This window comes from Cryphonectria parasitica (genome assembly GCF_011745365.1).
Source record: "Cryphonectria parasitica EP155 unplaced genomic scaffold M406scaffold_6, whole genome shotgun sequence".
Classification (NCBI taxonomy): Eukaryota; Fungi; Ascomycota; class Sordariomycetes; order Diaporthales; family Cryphonectriaceae; genus Cryphonectria; species Cryphonectria parasitica.
Window position 1 is genome coordinate 390,859 of NW_024468914.1, and position 24,830 is coordinate 415,688.

The window sequence follows — 24,830 nt, forward strand, 5'->3', positions numbered from 1 at the left end:
CTCGACCCCAATAAAATTTTGGTCTGTCGTGCGGTAGCGAAACGAACATCGAATCATGGTGGGTTCTGAGGTACATAGTGCTATAGTACCAAAGTCTGTCGCTGCACACAAGAAGCGAGGGACCCCCAAAAATGAACCCTGTCTGCCGTAGCTAAAATCGTCCACGAATTAAGCTTGTTTTCTGTGTGTGTCACGCAAGGATCCAACCAGAAGGGGGTACAAAGTACATCTGACATCGAGCCTCCCTTGCCGAAACGCCGGAAGGAGACTGTGGGTCCTTTTTTTCTTTTCTTTTTGTAGGTACCTCAACCATACTACCATAGGATGCATGTACTGCGGTACCTTTTTCCTTACTTTCTCCTTCACTCCCTTCACCGGGATCTATTTGTCCTATCCGACAGACGACGACGACGACAACGACGACCCATGGTGGAAACGTAGAGGGCCCCCTTAACCAACCCTTTTCTTCTTCTTTTTTTACTCATCCACTCAATGTCCATCATTACCAACACCAGAAAAAGTGATATATGAGAGAGGGAAAGAAGCAAGAAAGAGAGGGTCTGCCACTGCTGCTGCCTGGGTTCGGCTCATCGTTTCCATGGGACCCAAAGGGAACTAAATTCCGCGTTCCCCAGTCATGAGGAAAGGAACGACACTTCTGGGACCGAGCTGTCAGGAAGCAACTTACATTTAGGCGAGGCACCGGAGCAGCTCGCCTCTTCGGAACTCGACTCGAGGGAGTGTGTGGCTTGACTTGGGTGGTGAAGGAAAAAGAAAGAACGAAAGCAAGGGATCAGGGGGCCGACGCGTCCTCGACCCAGATTTGCACCCGCCAAGCCTTCTAGCGAGTGAGCTTAAAAAACCTTGTTCACGTCAGCCCGTAGGGCCTTTTTCCGTCTCTTGTTACTTACTTCTTGATACTGAACAAGGCAAAAGGTCCCCACTTGCTTGACAGAGTGTGTGTGTTTGCCATTGCGGTACATGACATGTTTGATCCCTGGAGGACTGGTGGCCCACCTTTTAGCTCCCCACCCATCAATGTACCCTGGGTACCGTCGTACCAGCTGCTATAATACTTGCCATAATATAGCAGTATGATTGGTCCTATATTTTGGCGAGTACAGTACAAAGTGACCTCGGTGCTGTGCTCTATTATCTCCGAGCCCGTGGGAAATGCCAACCCGGACCCCAGCCCCAGCCCCAGGCCCAGCCCCAAGTACCCCTTCCATTTGACCCGACGACAGTTCATCATGACGAATTCTATAATATCCTCTTTTCTGCAAAGTGGGCTGGGGCTTGGCTGAAGACAGAGGGAGCGAAACGGGGGGTTGCGCAATCTTTCTCCATTCTTCCCCTCCTCGAAAACTAAAGAGGAGAAGGGCCCATTCCAACAAACGAACGACTCGCAAGGTCCTGGGCTGAGTTAGGCTAAGCAATAAGTCTTGTTCTCCCCCCTTGGTGCCATCATCATGCCATACTTACTATTAGGGCGGCACGGGCATACTGTAAGGACCACATAGCGTGACGCCCGGACGGAGATGCCTTCCCTTCTCTCCCTCTTGCCTTATGTTTTTGGCTCTCTTGGTTATCGAGATGAGGAATGGGTTGGGCGGATCTGATTCTCCTCCTCCTCCTCGTCCTTCTACTCCTCCTACCAAGCCGGGCGAGGCTGTTCGAGACATATGCCCTCTTCCGGGGTCTCTTCTCCTAGTCTACTATTGTTAGGAAGAGGAAGTGCTGCTGCTGCATCACTGGGGCCGAGATGGAGTCAACTTCCCCCTCCCCCCCTTCCCTCTTCCAGGTCCAATCACCTTTACCTGCGAGGAAGACGGGGTCGAAGCGCAATGAGGCGATAGCGGAGCTGGGCCCCTCAAGCGGAAGGTGTCACGTTTCTGTGGTAATCTGTGTGTATGTGCGTGTGTGTATGTGCTGCTACCTTACTTACTTTCTTACTCAACAGTAGCGGCTGACGAGGAAATGGACAAGAAAGGAAGCAGTTAGACAAGGGAAAGCCCTATGAGGGTTTTCCCGCATGTCTCGGCACGCGATGTTGCCCCCTCCCTTCGGGCAAACTAAGGTGCTGACCATGCTACGGACAACCTTCTCCTCCCGGGGAGAGCAAGCCTAGCAGCCAGTGAGCGCCCTTCTTCGGCGTATCTACTAAATCTGGGGCAGGGCTTAACTTGTGCGAGATGATTTGGAAGATTGCTCGTAACATGGCTTGCAGGAAAGATTTCGGGAGGGGGGGGGGGCGTGGTCAATGTGGTAAGTATTATTTTATTTACTTTCAATTTACTTTGACACGCAAGCCGGGCAGCCCACATCCCGTGAGAGATAAATTCGGGAGATATCATGTATGGTCTGAGCGTACAAGTGAAGGGTAAGAAATGCATGGAATGAGGCTGCCAGCCCTACTCATGATCGTCGACCATGTGCAGCTAGCCTCACTTCATAAGAGAAACGAGGAGGGAATGAGAGGGGGGAATGGCAACAAGAACCAAGTTCTCGAACCACTCACTGCTTCAATCCTGGCGGATACATGAGGGCAAGTGCTACTGATAGGAAGAAGCTCCGTGCCCCTCCCTCGGGCAAACACGAGGCAACGATATGCGAGCCAGTAAATATTCATGACAAATCCACCACACAGCTGTGGTGCAGCTAAAGTCTAGACTGAGATACCAAGAGGTGTTGGAAGCTGCCGGCGCAGATCTGTATCACCAGCCTTTCTTTTGAGACCGGCGTATCAATCCTAGTCATCCATGTTCCCTTCGCTTAAAACATCCCTCACTCGTCTGCTGAGCCAGTGTAGGGTTTAAGGAAAACAAATTGCCTTATCGCATGTGCTGGATCTATCTCTCTGCATTTTCCATTCCACATGAACCAACCTCTGGTTTCACGAACAGGGGGGGGAGGTTCCCGGGAGGCTTGGGCCAACGTAATTCCCCTACTTCGACCGCTTCCATGGAGTATTCAGTGCTCGCGGCCAACTCCGGAACCGCCCCTTTCTCTGATGGCTGATGCTGATCGAGAGCTGACTGACTATGCATCAGTGCATGCATGCATGGTCGGGCTGCGGCACGCACACCGGTGCAGTACGCAGCCCGATCCCCAAACCAAGCAAGAATTAAAATAAAGCAGAACCAACCAATGAAAACAAAGAGAAAATTAAAAAAAGAAAATTATCGGTCGGCCGCCAAGACAAATAGCATATTCCGGTATGTATGAAACTGTGGTATTGCTGCGTAAGCCTTTCCACGTCTGCCATGTCGTGTCATCGACAAAAAGAAAACAACGACGAAACGACAGACCGTCACTAAGGGCCGAGACCGGGATCTATCCTGCTAACCCACACCGGGAGCCCTTCTTTGGAGTGCGCCCACATTCCGAGGCCGGTTGTAAGTTCCCCAGAGAAGCAAATGCAGTATTCAAAAAAAGTGGCCTCTCGCGATTGCTCACTCATGCCCCCTTTTCTTTACATTGTCTTTTTATTCTTGTGTCACCATAATCGTTTATACACACACACACATACGCACACATACACACACATATACGCACACCAGCGCTATCACCGCAAAGGGGGTGTGTGGATGGCAAGGTAAGCTTACTCGGCATGCTCGACTACTTCTTATGGGGAATGGACCAGTCATCTTTTGTTGCGAGCGCCCCGATCGGGAATTTACCGAAACGTGGGCTAGTCGCGTCGAGGAGGAGGGGGACACGTGCGTAGGAGGTTCTGCTTCCAAAGTTCAGGCTCGTCTGTCTCTCTCTCTCTCTCTCTCCTTTTCGGTGAAGAAGGGGGTGGGGATCATAAGATCATCACAGCAAAGGCCAGGAGGGTATGTGTGTGGGTAGCACTTGAGTTGCGCATGATGAAGAAGAGGATGGTGGTCATCAGTGATGGCCATGGCCATGACTCTCACACGCTGGCGGCATCACCGACACGCCCTTTCTTCTTCTGTGTTTTCCTTCTTTCCACCATGCCAAGTTATAAAAAAGAAAAAGCAGGGGGAAAAAAGACAGTACAACGTGCGCAATATCGAGTATGGAGGCGGGTAGGGCGCGGAGGAAGAGGAAAAGAGAGAGAGAGAGAGAGAAAGAGGAGACTGTTGCTGTCGGTGTGAATAAGTCGGACCAGCCAGGTCCACCAAGTCAGTGCGACTTGGCCCTGATTTGATCTTTATTCAAATCCTGCTGCAATACACGTCGAGCGGCAGAGCAAGATGGATCCCATGGTTTGCCCTTTTTTCTTTCTTTTTATTTTTTTTTTTAAAAAATTTTTTACCCTTCGTTCTTTTATTTCCTCTCTCTTCTTCTTCCTCGAGAGAAATGCTTGGCACCACCTCCATGGATGGGGATTATGGGGCCGTGGACGATGACATGGCGTTGCATCACAGCAAAAGCAAGTCAAAAAAGTGGTTGGGGCGGCAAGGCGGTAAGAGGACCTTAAGCCCTCAATTAAGCTCATACATAAGGTTCCAGCGCTGATCTGGCTCAAACCGCGCCGGGGATGCAAGTCAACCTTCTTTGGACGACGGGGTGTGTGCACACTGCATGTCTCTCCCCCTAGCCCAACTGCTTGTCTTGTATTACATATGCCAAGAAGAGAGGGGGGGGGGGGTTCTTTCTTGTCCTTCATTTTTTTCCTTATTCTACCTGGACTTTTTGTCTGTTCGACAGCACATCCTCCCGTATCTACCTGCCTGTCTGTCTGTCTGTATTCCTAGAAAGTAAATTCGTTTCTACGTGGAGTCAATATGTAACTGTAACGACACTCTTCCCTCCAAGGAAAGGAGTCGCTATATGACTAATCCTGTTATGATGTGATGTGTGTCATGAGCGCAGCCCGTGACTAACTTACGCCAGCCTCACCATCAGCATGTTCCACACAGGCGATCCAGTGAGCGAAAAACATAGAAGAAAAAAAAGAAGGAGAAAGAAAGATCTACAGTAAGCATCGCCAATGATCGGTATGTTCAAGCTGACCACTACCATAGCAAAAGATCAGTCCATGATCGACAAGGGAGTGTTCGGAATCAAAAAGCAAGACACATCAAATAAGCTTATATTGGCTATAGGAGATGATGTGTCATGGTGTGTAGGAGTCAGCTTCGTTCCATTCTCGTTGCCTGATGGAAGGGCAATCCTACGGAGCCTTTTCAGTGCCAAGCTTTTGACTTGTCTCGTGTTTCTCAAGGAGAAAGTACAGTAGGATACGCTGGCACCGTCCAATGTCTCTGGAACAAGCCATCCTCCACACACGCACGTAACGGGAGGTGCAGCAGCCTCTCTTCAGCCCTACATCAGCCCAGTTTTGGGGGAGCAGTGGCCTGACGGGTGTAAGACTTCTCTCTTACGTCCTCACCCCTCAGGCGCTGTGTAATGTTGAACAAACAAAAAAGAAAAGAGAAGAACTCGGACATGGGCGTGGGGGTACGAAAGCACAGCAGCGCACAGCACAACCAAGCACAGCGAATCAAGTAGAAGCGGGCCCCACGGTTCACATACACGCACATCCGCCCCTCCTCCCCGGCAGTGTCCGTGACGGATTCAATCTACGACTGCAATAATAAAATTCCATCCATCCTCTCTCTTTTTAAGACCGGTACGTACGATAGGATCATAATGCCGTCGCCTCCTGTTTCCAGAAGGACCGTAATGCCGATGCCCGGAACGGGAGTGACGCGATGGAAAACACATTAGAAGAGGGGTCACATGGTTTCCATAGGATCCAACTTCAATGAAGCCGCGGCGCTTTTTGCATGACGTATCACACTCTTCGCTCCGAGGATGGCGCTTGGGGAGAAGGAAGAGGAGAAGGAAGAAGGAAGAAGCAGAATGGGGAAAGAAAAAGGGCCGTTGTGTAACTCTCTCTATCTCTCTCGTCCTCTACGACTCGAGCTTTACTCGTGCGCAAGACTTCCACTGTACATAGTACATGTGTGGCCGTGTCGAGAAGGGTGTGTGTGGGTTGAGGGGGCGGTCGTACGGCGGGAATACCGTCCAACTCCTGAGCATGCCTCAGGGGACCCGGAGGAAGGAGGTGAAGGAATGGACAGATTCCAAACACTCGAGGAGGGGTTAGTATGACGCGTCAGCCGATTGTGGTTCAATCCGCCATGCAAGTCTTTCCTTTTTCTCTTCTTCTCTGTCCCTAGAAAGAAAAAAAGGATTCATAGTGAGACGAGGATCCTACATTTGAACACGAGTAAGAAGACACAACACATATCGCATTCGCAAACCTACAGAGACAAAAAAGACGTGACAAGCCAAGCCAAGCCACGCCAGCTAGCCAACCAGCCAGCGCAGCCAGCCAGCCACAACACCACCGGGCAAATCTTCCCAGGCCCCAGTACGGGCCAGCAGCCCCAAAGCAAGTGAGTGGGGAACAGAGCTTACGAGTCCCTCATCAAGACGGACCCACCAAGCAAAGGGGGGGAGGGGGTGGATGGGAATCTAGAAGCCTGCCTGTCACCAATTGGACGACGATCAATTCCGGGTCCTTAGGAAAGACGCTTGATTTTAAACATGATTAAGAGAAAAGAGAACCAGGAAAACCCACACAGGAGGAACTAGCGCTAGGGGCTCTTAGTCCCATTGTGCGCATGTCATTCCGCATCGGGGTCGTCCCTGCCTGAGAACTTTACTGTACTAGGTACCATTGCTCGGGGGTTCCTACCTGGTCAAACTTCCTTCCAGGTGGGAGTGGGTTGGTCGGTGGTCATTCGTCATTTGCGACTTCTCGTGCTTTTCCATCACAGGTTCGGCTAGGGAACGAACGGCATAACCGCGCCCCAAGATGACAAGGCTGATGTGTTGTCGATCCGCCTAGATAATGAGCAGCAGTGATTCATACTTTGGTCAGTCCAGTCGATCGTTTGGATCTTGCTCACTCTAAACAGATCCACGGCCACAAATAGACACCGCACACAAAAAGCAAATACCATGGTACACCACCTACGCGCAGGAGCAGCACAGAGAAGCTTCGAGGCTGTTGTTCGTGTCCCCATCGTCCTCTTCTCTCTCTCGGGACGTTCGACTCATCAAACCCAAATCCCGTTACAAGAACGAGGTGCCACCAAGAAACGTTGACGGGTGGAACGTGTTAACGTGCATGTCTCGACCGCAAAGAGCGGGGAAGATTCTCCTGCTTTTGTGTATGTGCATCTCTTGGTGGTAGAGCATGCCATTATTGTTCTCTGTTATGACTTACTACGGTATAATACATGAGCTGCCTGCTATATATCCACACTGACGCCAGAGAAGGTGTTGGTGGAGGAAGGAGGAAGAACTGCCTGCATACTGAGCTACTTACAAGCTTGGTTCGACATCGGGTTTCAACCTTCTGGAATCACTGCTCGTGCGACCACTGCTGATCAACGTCGTACCTGGGCGTCGACGATTGCCTTTTTCGATCATCTGCGCGCGAGATGATGGTCTCGGGGCCATACATGCGTTGTCGCGCATGCCCGTGACTCTCTTCCTCGCTCTCTCCTCTAACATTATATGTGGGCCGATAGAACCCCCACACAGCTTACTACGTATTTACTCCAGAGGTCACGAGCAAATCATCAGCATTACCATCAGCAAACTGCCTTGCTTGCTTACTGTGAGAACGAAAGAAGACAGAAGGCCGTGGGAATGAGAGATCAACAAGATATGGCCCCAGCCCTTCCTCCTCGTTTTCCCCAAGTGAGAAATGATGATAAGGCATACCACACGCACGCGCAAACACACAAAAATATGAAGTGCCCACGGAGCTGAGCACCGGAGCGTCTTCGGCGAATTGCGGCCCAAGGGATCTTGTGCATGTGTCCTGTGCCATGTTGTTGTCTCCAAAAAAGAATGAATGTACACACGCCCAGCTGAAATGTGGCCGGATGGAGCAGGGGGGCCACAAACCCTCGCACCGTCTCACCTGCATGGCCTTCCCCCCTCTCAATCCTCACGGCACATCGACTACCACAGACCATGCAAAATGGACCCTGTCTCTGCTCGTTCACTAAACCACCACGCCCCAAAGAAGGAGTCCCAATCCGCTTTTCTTCCTCCCCCTCTCTGCCTGTCTCCATCCTTGGCCCCCCCCCCCCAATGTCAGGACCCAACAATTAAAGAATAAGAAAAATAGTGCTATTTATTCCCCAAGCCAAAGAAGGTTGGTTGGGTTGGTCATGAGCAGGTTTGTACTATGGTACATTCCATGGTACAGTATTTTACACCCGGGCGTGCCGTGGTAACCGAACTCGATACCGAGAAACCAAGAGAGGAGAGGGTGGGCGGCGGGGGAAACACAACATCGAGAGGCTCTTTGCATAGACGAGATCGATCTCCCTGGTACCGACGTGCTGGGTGGCGAATAAGAAAGAAACCAAAAACGGGTAGCGAATGCGGCTGCCCGGGATTCCCTTTTGTCCTTCTCCTCTTTTGCCCTTTGTTTTCTGACTAGATACGGCGAACTAAGCTTGCTCAGCGATCTCACTGTATCTCACCTCAACCTTGTGTCCGTCTTTTGATGATGGCGCTCGGGGGCGGGGTGTCTACTTTGTCACAACATTGTGCCGTTTCATCCGAGCCTGGATATTTATTAATCAATTCCTCTCTGTTTTCTTAGGTAGATCATGAAGAGAAAAGCGGGTGGGGACTGCCATAGCCAGCACACGCCTCCTACTGAACCCCCAGACATATCGGGGGAAATAAATCCTGTTGGCTATATAAAAAAGTGGCACCTTTGAAATCAAAGATCATCACTTTGCAATAAAATGTGAAGAAAGAAAAGGGAGGGAGGAGGGAGGAGAGGGAGGGCAGGGGGGGCAGGGAGGCAGGGACGGGAAAGTTTGTCTTGGAGGATTAGGTGGTGTGTGCAACGGGGGCGGCAGACATGACAAAAGAAGGTTATTTGTTAGTTTGTCTTGGCAGCGGCTCGTCGATTTGGTCAGCTGGAATGCTGGAGGCTGCCGCTAAAGGAGGAGCCAAGGCTAAGGTCAGCAGGCCAAGCATAGTCTATGTTTTTTTTTGTTTTTTTTTTTTTTTTTTTTTAATTTCACCCCGATTCAATCTCTTTTAGTTTGTCCGTCCAGGAGGAGGCCAAGGAAACATAGCAAGACGAGGAACGGAAAAAGAAGAGAGGGAGAAAGGATGAAAGGTATTGAGACCGTGAGTGGAACCAGAAATACCGTGCGTACCGGTGCAGGTGCACGAATAGGCTCAGTAAGTAGTAGTGTTGTTGTACCATAGCAAAAGTACTATGGTACAGCATGTGGGCACCGACCGGGCCTTGCTTGGCATTGTCTGAGCACGATATCACGGGAAGAGAATGCGATGATAATGAAAGAAAGGAGGCATGCATGCATGCATCATCATTATCAACCCGCCGCAGCCCGTACTATGGTAGCCTCGCTCGGCGTTTGTCTTTAAGGTTCTTAACCTTGTCTTGGCCTCATTTCTCATCTACTTCACGCACACATATGCGCGCTCTCTGTCTCCCTTTCCCTTCTGAAAAGAGGCTTGGTCTAAGTTTGACTTGAGACTATCCCTACTAGCACTGATGCTGACGTGGACGTTTTGCTCGTGAACGCATCATAGCAAATCTATTCCTCTCTCAACTTATTCAGCCCCCCCCCCCCTCTCCAAAAAAAAAAAAATCAAAATCCGGGTTGCTTGGCAGACCGCCATCCTCCGAGCCGACATTGCCGATCAGTACAGCCTGGAGAGCAGAGACAACTCGACTCATGCTCGACACACGCGCGCACACACACCAACTCAGCCTGGATCTAATAGAGCCTGTTCTGAATCGAAGATCGGGAGGTTGGCCAAGAACGGAAGAGAGTAAACCCCCCGAAAAAGACCATACAAGGGTTTGCCCCTTCACATTCTCTCTCTGTCGGCTTTCTTTCTTGCTTTCTTTGTATTGTTGACCCTAGGTTTCGGAGATCCGCGCCCAGCCTTCTGGGCGTCTGCATCCCAAGTATCCCTCCCCCCCTCACCATTTCCTGCCGCTCTGCATAGCCCAGCAGGACAAGGGCTTCTGTCTTGGTGCAGCCCTGCCCAAAACTGGATCCACGTCTACCACCCAGATAAGGCTTGACATCGGCAATCAGGGTTCCAGGGGTTTCTGGCGAGGGTAAGCCCCCCCCCCCCCGGGGCCAGCACGTCGATCAATCTCAGACAAGGACAGTTCCTTAAAAAAGAAAAGAAGAAACAAAAAAAAGTATGCATGACAAGCTCTAAGCTGCTGGCTGCTATAGCCACCTAACCATATACTATACAAGTTATACCATGAGAATCAATAGTAGTAATATTCAGGGTTCAGATTCAGAGTTTAACGTTTTTAAAGGCCCGAACGCCCGGTCAATAGATGATCGACCCGACGGAGATACGATCCCCCAACAAACAACACGAGTCGGGGCAGCACCAAGCCGGGGTTTGACGGCGACGACGACGACGACGACGACGACGACGACGAGGCCCCTTTGTCCAAGCCTCAACGGCTCAAAAGAGGCAGCAGGGGAGAGAGGAAAGGGCGGCACGCGCAAGAACTGCAAAGGGGGCTGCGACGATAGATTTCTCGATTTCCCTTTTCTTCACCCGACTAGCTGGCCTTGGCTGCAACCAGTCAAGCCAAACGGGCGGTGCGGAGGAGACACCGAAGTGATGCATGGTAGCCCGTGTACACATCGGCCGTGACTTCCTCGCGGGAAAGCCAGATCCGCATAGAGCCCCATTTGTTCTGCGGACTCGGCATCAAAAGGTAATCGCGAAAAGGGTCCAAGAAAGGTTTAGTTGTAAGGTTTGCTATCAAAGGTAAGTCCAGTACACCCTGGATGAAGATGACGGAAAGCGAATGCGAGGTACACACAAAAGTAGAGACAGAGAGCGAAGGAAAGAAGGACCAAGGAGAGGACGGCAGGAGCAATGCCAAGGTGACGACGCCCACATTCCGGACGTGTCATGTCATTAACATCAGTGTTCTTTCTCCCAGGGGTCCAAACAACCTCAGCATCAAGCTTCCAATCACCCACCCGCAGCCTTCACATCACCCACCCGCAGCCTTCACATCACCCTCGTCCCCATTCATATGGAAGACCACAGCAATAACAACGGGGCGCCTCCAGTTCTTCCTCATTCTCTTGTCTCTGGAACAAAAACAGAAGAAAAGAATACCCATCCCGTCATCAAACTACAACATCATCATCATCATCAACAACAACAACAACAACAACAACAACAACAACAACAGCATCATCACATTCTTGGCAACATTGTCACGTCAAGGCCTAATTTGGGATGCTTGGTACGGCCTACCGAAACGACCAACCTGCTTGGCAACTCAGACTGTTGGTATGACTTATCCTCCACCAATGCACCATCGCGTACTGGTGTGCTCTTATTTTTGAAGCATTTATCCACACAGACCCCACTATCCTCACAGCTCCCAGCGGTTGGACAGCATAACAGCTAGTGAGCCACCTAGCTGGATAAGTGATTCCCCCCTCCTCCCAATCAGCCCTGTCAGACCTTCAAAAAAGATCCTAGCTAGCTGTTTTGCTTGGCGTAGGATGAGCGCAGCCCAGCTCCCCACCTCTTTCCCTCACAAATTACCTCCTAGGCTTCCACACCTAGGGGTTAGGCCCATTTGAAGCTTCTTATGGTCTCTTACGGATGCAAGACAAGACTGTTTACTGAATCTGGGGTAGGGTTCATACGATTGTTTGACTTATTAGTGCCTCAACTTTAACCAGCCCGTCCCGTATTCTCCCATTCTCCCTTTGCCTTTATTCCATTGCTTATTTATCCCAGCCGCTGAGCCCTGCTCCCTCCGAGACCTTGGACCTTCCCCTCCACCTGAACCTCCCTGGCCCCCCTCTTCTTACATACTACCAGCTCTTCCACTCAACTTCTCTGATCCTCCTATTTACCACCGAACCTCGACAACAAAAAAGTCCTCATTGGGGGGAAAAGAAGAAGAAGAAAAAGAGCGAAAATCGATTCCTCTGGGGCAGAGCCTACAAAACAGGACCCAGCCGTTCAAATTGCAACTGGTACGGCGGATTCAGATTCGATTCTCACCCAACTCCCTCCAACTTGACTCGGCTCGATTAGGCCCAGTGGGGAGGTTAGGCGGTATATCAAAAAATAGATTAACCTTAAAAGTTCCGCGACAGCCTCACATCAGCTTAAACGTCTCAGCACACGTCAGTCGCCAACCGTTCCTGTCGACGTCAAACTTTTTTGCGGCATCTCATCTGAAGTCGGAAGCTACTACAGCGGGTACGTTCTCAATTGCCTGTACTTTTCGCATCTTGTCTAGCTTTGCATCGCATGCGTGTCCCATGTCAGCAGCACCATTATGCGTGTGTTGCGTTCCCTTCACACTCGTCCACTATTTCCTCCCTTCCCTTGCCTTGCTCAACGCCTCACTGCTACCGCGTCTCATCATCATCATGCCCTGTCTGGTTGCCCTTCCTCCCTGAGAGGGCCCTTTCTTCCGACATAGTTCTCTCCCAGCAGCCCGAGACATCTCTGTGAGAATACACCTCTCCTAGTCGACCTTTCGGAGTTGGGGTCATCATATGACGAGATGGACAAAACTGGATTATACCCTGTAATTTCGCACTCCAGTGCACACACACACGCACATGACAAGTGTCAATCTGCCCTCCAAACCCAATGAACACACCATAAAGACAACTTGTGCCTTCATCTGCAGCTCGGCTACCGGCCACTTTTTAAGTGGAATCCGAACCCGTCTCATCTTTTGGCGCTGTAACACCCCCCCCCCCCTCTCCCTTTCCGGTCTGCGACTTGGGAAACTCGACGCCTACACACGCGTCCTCCTACAGCCCGTATCTCGGGAATAAGAGGCCACCCGAGCCAAATGGAGACGGGGTCTCTGTCTGTCACCTCATCGCGACGTCTTACCCACCACCCACCCTTGGCCGGCCCTCCTCACTCAAAGGAGTATGTACCTCTCCTTGCTGCCGCAAGTACACAATCACCAATCCACCAAGAAGAAGAAAAGAAAGCCAAGCATTTTTGCCCCAAGACTACGGCAGTCGCTCGCAGGAATCTTTTGCGAACGGCGCGTGGCAGCCCTGACTGAGATCACGAACACATCTACACAACCTTATTAACATCAGGAGTGATCCTTTGGCTCCTGATACCCTGCGCTGCCCCAATTCTGTGCCAGAGTACGATGATCTTCACCAGTCCTGGGTCCTCTCCCCCATCTCACTGGTGGCCCTGCAGGGGGGCTGTGGTGTGTGGTCACACAATCGCACTCAGTACTCGGTACAGAACTTTTGACCCCCTTCTCTCAGTGGACTATTCTCATCCAGTACGGAAATACGTACCCACATAGGCTGCCGTACAACGCCAAAACCCACCTCCACCCCCTGCGGCATGGGTTGGACAAGGCTTGGTGTGCATAGGCCAGGCCCAGGCCAGGCCCCAAAGTACCTATTGCATACTATGGGTCGTTCTCTTGCGGAGTCATCGCCTTGGCTGCTCACTCTCTCACACCTGCACTACAGGTGGGTGGGTGGGCTGCCAGGATGTTAGGCCGCTGAACAAGCCCGGTGCCCTTTTTCTTTTTTTTAATGCTGATTATTATTCTTTCTCACCCTCTCCCTATCCTTACGAGTCAACTCCACTACATAGTACATCTGACTTTGCCATGCTAATTCACGGCTAGTGCCGTGCATTGCGTGTCGTCTCCCCAGGGCTGTGGACATGACATGAACCAGTGTGGTTCCCTTCTCATGGGCGCATCTAGAGTGTGGTTTGTCACCAGTGCACATCGTCGGTTCTTTTGTGGCCCCAACCCACTCCTTCTCTTCCTCTTCTATCTCCCACTCCACCCTCACCTCTACCAACAAACTTAGCTCAAGGTTGTACGTCGAAGTTTTGGGGTGTTGTTGGACCTCCTGGAAACACCTTCATGTACGGCGCTTCAGCACCGTTGGCTCACTTTCACTATAGCACTGGTTCATGAATCTGCTCTATTTTTTGCTTCTTCACACTGCCCCTACACTTCAATATGCCGAGTTGGGACCAGGGCAAGTGTCTTAACTACCATAATTAGTGTGACAGCTACACTTATTCATGCTCAGTCCTCCTCCTCTGCTGGACCTTGGTTCGCTTTACGCAAGCTGACAGCGCCACTTCGTAAAGGAAAGAAAAAAACAGAATATATATCTCGGCTGTAAATGATCGACAGCGAGTAAACACCCTGAAAAGAAAAATAAGCCACAATAGTCGAAACGCCTCTCCACGTACTCCATAACGACACAAAGAGTCTATTTCCGCCGCAGCCTCGGAAGATCGGAGTACTGGCCACTCGATCCGAGCCTGTTCATTACAGCCCCTGTCAGCTGCTAGGCCGATCATCCGTGTTGTTTCTATCCCGGTGGGGCGATATCCCCAGCGCCGCGCAAGCCTTGGCTCCTCCTGAGTTGCAGGACCAGGGTTTTTTGGGTGCCGCCGCCGCACAGCAACTATATTTCAAGCTTTCTTGTTTGGATGGTGGATCCACACTCCCTCTACCAGATCTGGGGGGCCATATAGACTTCTTCTTGTGGCACTTTTCTCTTTTTTTCTTTTTTCTTTTCTTATTTTTATTATTATCTGCAACGTCGATCTGGTCTGCCCACACTTCATCATAACCTCTCCAGCAGCCAAGTCCTGACGATCAAACAACCTTTTCCTCCTACCTTATTCTTCTTCTCCCTCCTACCTTCCCTCCATCATCATCCTCCTCCATCCTTCATCCTCTTCCTCCTCTCTCTTAAAACAGCCATTCCACATCAAGTGTCACTCCCACACCCACACACGACACTTAGAACGAACACACGCACACAAACACACGTCGATGGCTGTGCGGCAGAATAACATGATGGAGACTTATCACGGCATCGTGCGGACGCCCGCAGACGCTATCAAGCTGTTCGAGGCCTGCAGACTAGGCCTGCTGCCACGTGTGCAGCGCAGATTGTCCGAGAAGGAGCGTCAGTCGATCCGGTCGGGTTCAGTTTTTGTTTGGGACGAGAGGGAGGCTGGCATGCGGCGGTGGACAGACGGGAAGTCGTGGAGCGCGAGCAGAGTGTCGGGCAGCTTTCTCACCTACCGCGAGATGGAGGGCAAGCGGGGCGGTGGCTTCGGAACGTCGAGGAGGAGCGCCGGCAAGACGCCAGATTCGGGTCGTGGGAGCGACGATGTCTCTGACGATGGCGAGCCCGATGGCTACCGATACAAGGCAGACGGCCTGATGAAGCAGTCCTTCAGCATTACCACCTCGCAGGGCCAGCACCTGCACCTCATCTCGTACTACTCGCGCCCACATCCCAGCGAGCCCGAGCTGCCACAGCCCAGCACCGACCCCAGCCTGAGGCAGATCGTTCCCGTCAAGGGCATGTACCCAGAGTCCAGCATGAACGACCAGCCCGTGCCTGCGACGACGAGGACACCCATGGCCACATATCCACACCCACCACCGCCGCCACACCACCCGGGAGCATATCACCCGCAGTACGCCCAGCAGCCATACCCGGGCTGGCCGCCATCGCCAGTAGCAACCCCTCCCTACAGCCACTACACAGTCACGGGTCACTACGCTCCAGCACCGCTGCCACACCCTCATCATGTCCACCCGCACGGGCCCTACCCTCCACACCCTCACTACATGGCCGGACCGCCGCCAGCCCATCTCTATGACCCGCGACCTCCTCTGCCACCGCCTGCGTCCGCTCAGCCGCGCGTGACACCGCCTATTCTCCCGCCTTACAACAGCACCAGCAGCAGCCAGGCACCAGCTCCACCAGCAACAACAGCGCACACATCGCCCTACCTGGCCCAAGTGCGCATCAAGGAGGAGTCACCACGACCACAACACCTGCAGTTCGCGCCAGCACCAGTAACTGGACCAGGCCCCGGAAGGACCATGCCAGGTCCCCTGCCAGCCGTGTCCGCCCACAGCAACAGCTCGTCGACACCGCCCCCGAGGGCCCTCTCGCAGTCCCCACCAATCTCCGGGTCTGGCAGCAGCGGCAACAACAAGGCCAGTCTCTCTGCCCTTCTTCACCCGGCGCACACGGACTCGGAGCCCAACAGCGCCAATCCTGGCAGTAGCAGCGCCACGAGCAGCCCGCGCGGGGCTGGTAACGGTGGTTCGGGCTCGCAGACGGGTTTGGCCGCGATGGGCTTCCACGAAGACGCGAGGGCATTGGATGTGTTGAACAAGAAGTTTTCCATCTAAAGAGAAGGTGGTGTGGTTGTAGATGGGAAAGTTGCGACAGAAAGGTCATGGGAGCGGCGGCAGACTGGCGAAGGAGATACCCAACTTGGAAGCTTGTGTCTTTCATGTCTTTTTTTTTTTTTTTTTTTTTTTTTTAATTCCCAGGCGGCGGAGGAAACCGTGATAAGGCCTAGGGAAGAGGGAGCAACGAACGGATCAATTGCATCTTACAAGGCGTTTTTGGAAGGGCATCAAATATTTCTTGCGTATGGGGAGCATCGCTGTTATGGCGAGCTCTCTTCTTCAATCATTTGCACATATTCTTTTCTCTATTCTTTTTTTCTCTCGGAACGATACCTGCACAAATCACTTTGGGATGGACGAACTAAATTATCAAGATGGTCGAGATAGAGAGAGCAAGTAAGAATAGGTGATGGGCAAAAAAGCACTCGTTTAGCCTAGAGCAGCAGCACAGCAGAGAGTTGTGTGGAGAGAACAAAAAATATCAAATGAATATCAATCATTTTTGACTACTTTGATTTGCTACCTGTCTGCTTGCCTGGTGGTGTTTTCCCAAGACCTCATCTCCATGTTGCATATACATTCGCAGTGTACCAGCTAGACTCTATAGGATAATCACTTGGGGAGAAGAGCAGAGAAACCAGATAGGGGTCTAGACTTGTGTGTAGAGGAGGTTCGTTCCTCGGTGAGAAGTGGGAGGAGGATAATGCCTTTTCCCTGCCAAGCCCGCCAGCATATCACGATGATCATTGCAAATTTTCAAGGGAGAGGGGAGGAGGGGGGCGTTTGCGGTACGATGGACTTGGAACGTGTGTGCCCAGCATACACGTGCTATGAATGCCAAGTCCAAAGAAGAAAGCCCACAAGGAGAGGATGAGTCCTGACTCGCTTATCCTCCGAAAGGCCTGTTCTCTTCTGGGGAGGATTACCCATGGGTTTTTTTCGGGGCAGGACCAGGACAAACAAAGGCAAGACCCTTTCTTGGTAGCGGGTAAGCTTAACTTGGCGCCCCTGGTCTGGCTTGGGCTGGACTGGACTACCCTCCCGGATAGTATCATTTTTGAGGCGTATGTGGCTGCTGTTTCTCTTCTTCTTTGTTCTTTTCCTTCATTCTTCCTCACACTCCGACCGAGCTCCTTCGAGACCAATGTTAACACCGAGCCAGTGGCGCAAGGTTCAAGGGCGATAACTAATTACCATAGCCGGCCCTTTCCTTTGGTTCTCTTCCCCTCTCATTCGACGGGGCTCCCCCTCGTCCTCCTCCACCAAGGAATATGGAACCACCATATTCTCCTTTGAGAAAAGAAGAAGGCGGGCAGAGAGTGGCCTGTACCGAAAAGGGATGGGGAGAGGGGGACGAGAGCTGAGGCCTCACTCAAATGGTGATGACGCGTCTCCACTGGTAAAGCCGGCTTGCCGGCCCTTTTTTTGATAGCCTACTTGAGTACAGAAGAAGGGGAAGGGGGTGGGGTGATGTGGCTCTGGGCAGAAGATGATCTTTCCTTTCTCCTGTGGGAAGAGGAGAAAGCAGGAGGAGCAAGGGGAGGGAGGGGTAGATCTGTGAGCTGAAATGACGAGTTTCTTGGAGGGGGTGCGGGAATGGAATCTAGGTTGGCCCCTTTAAGCCAAGGTTGTTATCCACATTATCCACATGGGTACATTCATTTTCTTCTTACTGACAATCGTGTCCTGTTAATACCATAGTACACTATTGTGTGTATATGCGTATGTGATTTGGAAGTACGAACTGCAGTCGTATGACCTACCTTGTTTGGAATGAGGAAAATTAAATTAGCATAGCAACATTAGCCCGCTATACTAAGTACTTTACCACACGCACAGCCACGGAATGTGGGGCATACCCTAGGAAAGGGGACCACCAACCAGCACAACCCATCACGACCGACACTCACCAGATCTGGTGATATATCCACAAATATATCACTTGTACAATGGACTGTGCTTGCGCCTGCGCCTCCCAATATTGACGACAACGACGACGACGACGAAGACGACAATGTTCTCACAGCTCGGCCCAAAGAGGGAATAGGGAAGGTGTGATGATGTTAAGTCTCGGGAAGATGAGGTAGATCATTTGAGAAGGAGAGAGAATGAAAAAAAAGAAGAAAAAGACAGAGTCAAGAGAGTATGTTACTTTCACCGTTCGACGGGTAGCCAGATACTTTTTCCGCCGGATGATTATTGTACATAGCATGTAGCACCTGGGGAACCATCGACCAGGAGAATGGTAGACAAAGAGCTCGGGGGTCCGTCCAGGGCGAACCCCCTCCTCTTTCTCTACAAGGAAAGAGAGGTTCAGGTAGCAGTGTTGGTCACCCAAAGAGAGAACTATCTGCTCCAAAGTCCATTTACCAAACCACTTTCTTTTTCCCTCTTTTCTCTTCCTTTCCTTTTTCTTTCTTTTCTTCTTCTTTCTTCCTTCGCCTTTGCCTGCCGCGCGCCCTTTGCTTCATCCACTCACAGCGCTCCTCGGAGATAACTCCGATGGGAGGGATACCATACCCGCAAGAAGGGGAGAAGAGGGAGGGGGGGGACGCGTAACGTTGATTTACGGTTTAAGTAAGGTTAAGAACGTCAGGACCGGGGGGTTCAAAAGCGCTCGTGGCCAAATTTGAAACAGCGTCGTCTCTTTTGTTGGTTCTCGTTTTGAGAAGAGAGGATGGGAAAGGGGAGAGAGAAGGGGAGAAAAAGGAGGGGAACGGTTGTTTTGATTTGCGAGATCCGAAACTCTCTTGGATGAGAACAGACATCTAGTTAGATCAGTCTTCCTTGGGGCCGGCGTTTTGTGATTGTTCGTGGATGGGCCCAGGGGCTCTGTTGGTGGAGCGGTTCCTCTTGAAAGCCGTACCATAGTAGTATGTATATGTTTCCAAAGAGCATGCCCGGCGGCAATGCGGCAATAACAACAGACGAGAAAAGATCATACAAAAAGCTAAAGGCATCTTGGCAAGAAACATCTGGTGTCTGTGGTTATGCGCGGCTCGCGGAGGACGTGTCTCAACCCAGCGCTTGAACGTCTTGGAGGTTCGCAAGATGTGCAAATCATGATGAGACGCCGTGATCTGCTGTAGATCGATGGAGAACCCCTTCTCCAGATCCGGTTCGGCAGGGACTTTTACGTCTCCCTTGACTGGACGGTCGACGCAATGAGGGTAAACCAGTCACAGTCATCATTCGTCACCGGTCATGCACTGATCGGCGTCAACTGCGCTCTTGCCCCCCCCCCCCTCTCTCTCATTTGTCTTTACCGCGTTTTTCACACCACCGTCAGCCATTATAGCACAATTAGAAGTCAGTCTACCTATCATATTATCTACAGTAATCAAGTGCACACTACATAGGACATGGTAATCGGGTATCAGGTCTGTCGCCATTACGTGGAGCATCCCAAGTGCGTCGACGGGGGCTGTTTCACGTCCACAGCGTCTCATCCCATTGACACCTTCACCAACGGCTCTTTTTCTGGGCCGATTGTGTGTGTATATGTGACTAGCCAAGCTTTTCTGGCAGTTTCGTCTGATTTTTTGTGGTGGAGTGCCCTCGTCAGCCAGCGCTCATCAGAAAAGCTATTTCTGGGTTGAGCTTTTTTTTTTTTTTTTCAAGAAAAAGAAAAGTCGGGGGGGGGGGGGCAAAGACGTCACATTATACAATAGCAGTACCGTCTTCGAAACACTATAACCCAAAATCGAGTCATCGGAAATACATCTAGCATGGGAATGTTTCTTGTGCCAGAAAAGGGAGGCAGGGCTTGTCAATGTCTATTCCTGGACCACATCTTAGCCGAACCGAGAAGGCCACGCGTTTCTCTTTATGCTTCAATCATAGTGTAACTTAGTATGGAGTTGATACTATAGCACGCCATGGGAACTATAGCAACAATAAATGTACGTGTTATTAAAACGGCGGATGATGAACAACGTTCGTTATCGCCGAGGATCCGCTCCACTAACCTCAGCAAGCCACGCCAGGTGACGAAGCCTTCTTCATGAAAGGAGAATTTCTTTGCGAACAGAACAAATACGTCATTTTCCCAGAATCTTTTCTCGATGGCGGCATGTATATGCGTTTATGCTGCACACATAATTAATTTCTTAAGACGCGCGTGATCGAGTATTACCTACTGAATAAGTACGCGCTGCGCCGAACTATGCCGCTGGTGAGCGCGGCCGTGATGTTCAACTAAGGTAAGGTTTCATATCTTGAAGGGGCTGTTGACACGAGACCTTACTCAAAATTTAGCGAGAGCCTGGTGGATTGTTCCAATATTGTCTTCGGATATTACGAAGAAGAAAAACAAAGAGTCGCGTCTCATCGTACGTACTTTGTCAGTGACTTGTTGCTCACTGTTCATTCGGTTTAGATAGTACAATCAATCCCACAGCGCCCCTTTTCCCCCTTTTCCCTCCCATTGATTTCTAGCCGTCTTTGCCGTATCTAGTGTATAAGTCAGGGCAACTTGGGGCGGGGGGAAGGAAGAAAAATACCACGGCACAGCCCTTAGTGATCATCGTCTGATTGCGGTGGCATGATGTTGTCGCCCAGATGTACGTAACCCTGCGGACTCAGGGAGAACGAAGAAGAGAAAAAAAAAAAAATAAGGCCGTCTGCCGAGCTTCGGGTCGGCAATGCAAGAATGGACTGTCCCACGAGAGGGAAACGAGGGGGAGAGATGCGTAGGACGGTACGACAAAGAAAACTCAACATGTACGAACCAAAGCAAGCGACGGGTTTGATCTGGCCTTTTGTCGTGGTGGATACTTTGCAGTCGTTCATCGAGGTTTGGGAGAAAGCGGGGTGAGGCGATGGTTTCATGGTGAGAGGAGGAGCGCGGATGTCCAACCAAAACCCCCTTTGCTCGTAAATCCGAGGGCTCGCCCGTGATGAGCCGGGAGCCGCAAGTGGCTTCGGGAAGCGGCTGTGTGTGTCTTATCCACAGCAGAACGAGGTCACGGCCGGGGCGGGGCTTCTCACGTAGGGACCGCTCCGTGCCGTGGGCACTGGGTAGATTAGTTATGTCTTCTGTGAAAAAGGAAATGTTTCTACTCATTATTGTTTAGAATCTCCGGCCGGAGATACCTGTCTTACTGCTTCCAAATAGTCAGACTGCCTTGTCTCTCCCTCCTCTCCTCATTTCTCTGGGCGGGGGGTATTAACTCCTCGGTGGGGCGTTTGAAGAGGATTGAGTCGTCTGCTGGAACGAAGGGGGGAGGAGGAGGAGGAGCAGGGAAGGCACTCGAGGTATCTCTGTGAGCTTTCTCATACATGCCCTCCTCCAAGGGCCATCTCTCGTTTCAGAACCCGAGGTTCATGAGAAGTTGCATCGCGTGCAGGGGCTGCGTTGCACGTGAGGAGGATTGCAGCTCGGAAATTTCAACACGGAAATGCGGCACAGGGGACGAGCACGGTTCCCAGCAGAGGTGCCATGGTGGTTTCAGCGGCGTTGGGTTTCCTTCGAGCTCTTACAGCGGAATTGGTCTGAAGAATTCATGGCGTTCGGCTACCGTTGTCAATTGAAGGATGCAATTGGGCTTTGAGAAACTGGCCGTTTGTATTCAAGACTGAGGTCGACTTGAACTCTATTCTGTGTCTGAGCATTCGAGTCTCTAAGGACAGCCTAAGATGTCGAGCGGGCCAACCATTGGTGAGGCTGTGGACAAGCTCAAATCCATAAACCTCTTGAAAGACCTCCACTCAACTCATAGTACCTATCAGACGCATGAGAATACTGGTCTTGTTATCAACCATTCCTCATGATTGACTGCTGTCAAAATAAAATAGGTATGAACAGTTATCATTGTCGTGCTAGTACCAAAGCAAAACACCTGTATAGCATGATCTAACCATACGACATGTTCATTTTCAACATGATGGTTTTATATATAACAGTGTATCAAACGATGGACCTGCGATGGACTGAGGACCAGATTGAAAAGAAGAAACTTTAGTGTCTCATAGATTTTCATGAATTAATATCACCGTCTCTCATCCACCAGTACTCACGAAATCTGAGCATAAGTAGTGCGCAAGGCCATGATGTCCAGCTTGGTCCAGTAATTATTACAACTAAAATTGACCACATCTCACGTCTTTGGCCATTACAATAATTGCTACAAGTATCAAAAATTGATTACCTACTTACCCAGTCACTCTGAATGGGGCAGTATCTTGCTATCTCAGTATGATCCTCGACAGGTCTGTTAATAAGAGGATGTATTGGTGGGTAAAGCCCCTAGTGGCCTTTACCATCCTTATATGATGGTGTTGTCGGAGCATCATGTCTCATTTGACAACAAAATGATGAATGTTTCCCTGGCCTCCTTTATTCTCTTTCTGAAGGAGGCATTGGAAGTCCTGTTGGATACAATGATGGAAGAGGCGAAGGTAAAACTTTATGGGCTTCTCTATGAAAGGCAACTCACTCAGAAAGCAGTATTATGGAAGGCTTGCACGGCTGCTCTTAACGATCAACCAGAGCTGATGGATGTGGTCGTGATGTAGGACCACAAGGAAGGTCGAGACTTGCGTGAAGTGAAGTACTGCCTGATATTAATGTCTAAAGCTTGCGGAAGCATGAGAAAAGGGAATATCTGGCCTATTCCTCCTGAAGACAAAAAGAAGTCACAAAGCATGCTCAGCTTCAACCAGTGCTATTGTAATTAGCATGAAGCAAAGTGCCAATGAAGTGCTTGGTGATCATCGTATCATACGAGATGGTGATTCTCGTTATTGTGAGAAAGGCTGGTCTTAGGATAATGAAGACAGAACGCGGCTTCAACATATAGGTCCTCCTTATTACGATGTGGTTACTTGTATTCAACATGAAATTGAGCATAGAGATATTGTCTGTCCTGGTCATCATGTGAGACCCAAACAGTGCAGGTACTGCCCTATTGAAGAGATTATCTTGTACGTCTTCTGTTCTCAAACTCAGTAGTTGTCATTGGCCGCCGCACTGCTGATGATACAAGATTTCAATGACCCGTCAGACTTATGAGGTAGGCAATGGTAGAAGCTAAAGAACTTGGTATTCCCACCAGCCCCTTACCATTACTCAAGTAATTACTTGGTGCTTGAGGCCCACGCCATACATCACCTTTCTCAATGTGTAAGACAACACCAGGGCAACATGGGGGTGGAAAATCTAGCTTCGAATTGCGGCATTAGTAGACCAGATGCAAAGACGACCCTTCGCCTTTCCCAGGTCGATCCAGGGTCACAAGCAACGTATCGACGTGGCACTTCTACAAGCCTGCGGCAACGAGCACTCGCCTGTAGCCAGCATCTTCAGCTTTCTGGCGTCCCAAACAACTTTCTTTCCAGGAAGAGAGCCTTGGACATTCGCACAGGCAAGCATTCGCGCGAAGTCCGTCATGTGGTATTGTCGGGTTGAGCCAGCAACCACACGATCCAGGAGAGGCGATTGAGGTATAGAATCGCACAAGCAGCCCATCGCTAGTCCGGGATATAAACAGCAAGGTTTACCTAGGTGAAACCACTGCCCGACATTGCTCTCAGAGAGCGTGTGACCGAGGCCGCCCTCTTCCGCGCGCCATTTCAAGGACTTGAAGCTGTCAAACTTGAGCCCTCCTCACACAAGATCATGGCTGGACAACAGCTACCATGACCGTGAATAAAGATGTGCTTAGACAGGGTACAAGAACGGCTGCTCCATGTCCAAGGAAATGAACAAGAGCGGCAGAAAGTCTCATGCATGCCATGGGGACGCATGAGGAGCCTCCCACGCTGACACTCCAGGCCCATCGCTCGTGGTGACGTTTGTTGGTTGAGGTTGCAAGTTTGGACATGTTACAGACGACCAGGGAGTGAATACATCGTCTGGACCACCGGCGGCAGTCCTCCCTTCCAGGAACTGCACAGAACAGGTTTGCGTAGACGTACGCCATTACTGGTTTCAGCAATCCTGACGCCTCTCGCGGAAAGCTAGACCGTCATCGGATGAGGTGAGCGCAAAGTCTTCTACAGGCAGCAGCCAGCGCACCGCGTAAGACTGACACCAAGGTCCCTCGAAAACCATAGAGGATGGATGGATGCACTCATCGAGTTGTCCATTTGAAATCGAGGTGGAGCATGACGCAGCTTCGTGGGTGGCTTCATATCTCACACGATGGTATTTGACCTGGATACCGGAAGTTCAGAAGTCATTTGCGATTTCATCGTTGTAAGTTATAGGAGGCAGGAACGTAGTGTCGTCGAGAGAAGATCATTCGGTGCTTCACACCCATTTAGCCGTTTGGGAGCAACCGATCGCATAGGCACCAATGGAAGTTCCTAGACAAGATGGATGAGTGAGGGGAGAGAGAGAGGGATGAAGGAGGGAGGAAGCAGGGCCGCAGGCCCACCACCGGAAGCAACTCTGCTTCTCAACTCTCTTTGCTCAGGTTTTGGCTAATGACGCGTGATTGGTTCGTTGGCTCATGTTGCACGCTGTGATTCCCGGCGTGTCTGGCTCGGATTGGTGGCGACGTTTGCTTGGTCGTCTGCAAACTCGAGAGACGTTGTGGCTCCTTGTTTTGAACGATATGCAGATTGTTGGTTCCATTGC

General features: G+C 50.9%; 3 protein-coding genes across 3 annotated transcripts; 2 read left to right on the forward strand and 1 right to left on the reverse strand.

The window, feature by feature from the left end:
* Nucleotides 1-11,071: 11,071 nt before the first annotated feature.
* On the forward strand, nt 11,072-14,535 carry M406DRAFT_108483 (uncharacterized protein; the record flags this gene model as incomplete). The annotated part of the gene is made up of 3 exons (XM_040915302.1): nt 11,072-11,334; nt 11,736-12,264; nt 14,167-14,535. The coding sequence occupies 2 exons, from the start codon at nt 11,072-11,074 to the stop codon at nt 12,094-12,096; spliced, it is 624 nt and encodes a 207-aa protein (XP_040774073.1). The 3' UTR covers nt 12,097-12,264; nt 14,167-14,535.
* A 352-nt stretch (nt 14,536-14,887) lies between these two features.
* Nucleotides 14,888-16,757, forward strand: M406DRAFT_99567 (uncharacterized protein; the record flags this gene model as incomplete). The annotated part of the gene is made up of 2 exons (XM_040926462.1): nt 14,888-15,732; nt 15,790-16,757. 2 exons carry the CDS (start codon nt 14,888-14,890, stop codon nt 16,244-16,246), a joined length of 1,302 nt encoding a protein of 433 aa, XP_040775010.1. The 3' UTR covers nt 16,247-16,757.
* Nucleotides 16,758-20,115: 3,358 nt separating this feature from the next.
* Nucleotides 20,116-21,531, reverse strand: M406DRAFT_73749 (uncharacterized protein; the record flags this gene model as incomplete). The annotated part of the gene is made up of 5 exons (XM_040925651.1): nt 20,116-20,134; nt 20,218-20,267; nt 20,589-20,610; nt 20,980-21,264; nt 21,353-21,531. The coding sequence occupies 5 exons, from the start codon at nt 21,529-21,531 to the stop codon at nt 20,116-20,118; spliced, it is 555 nt and encodes a 184-aa protein (XP_040774074.1).
* Nucleotides 21,532-24,830: the final 3,299 nt, after the last annotated feature.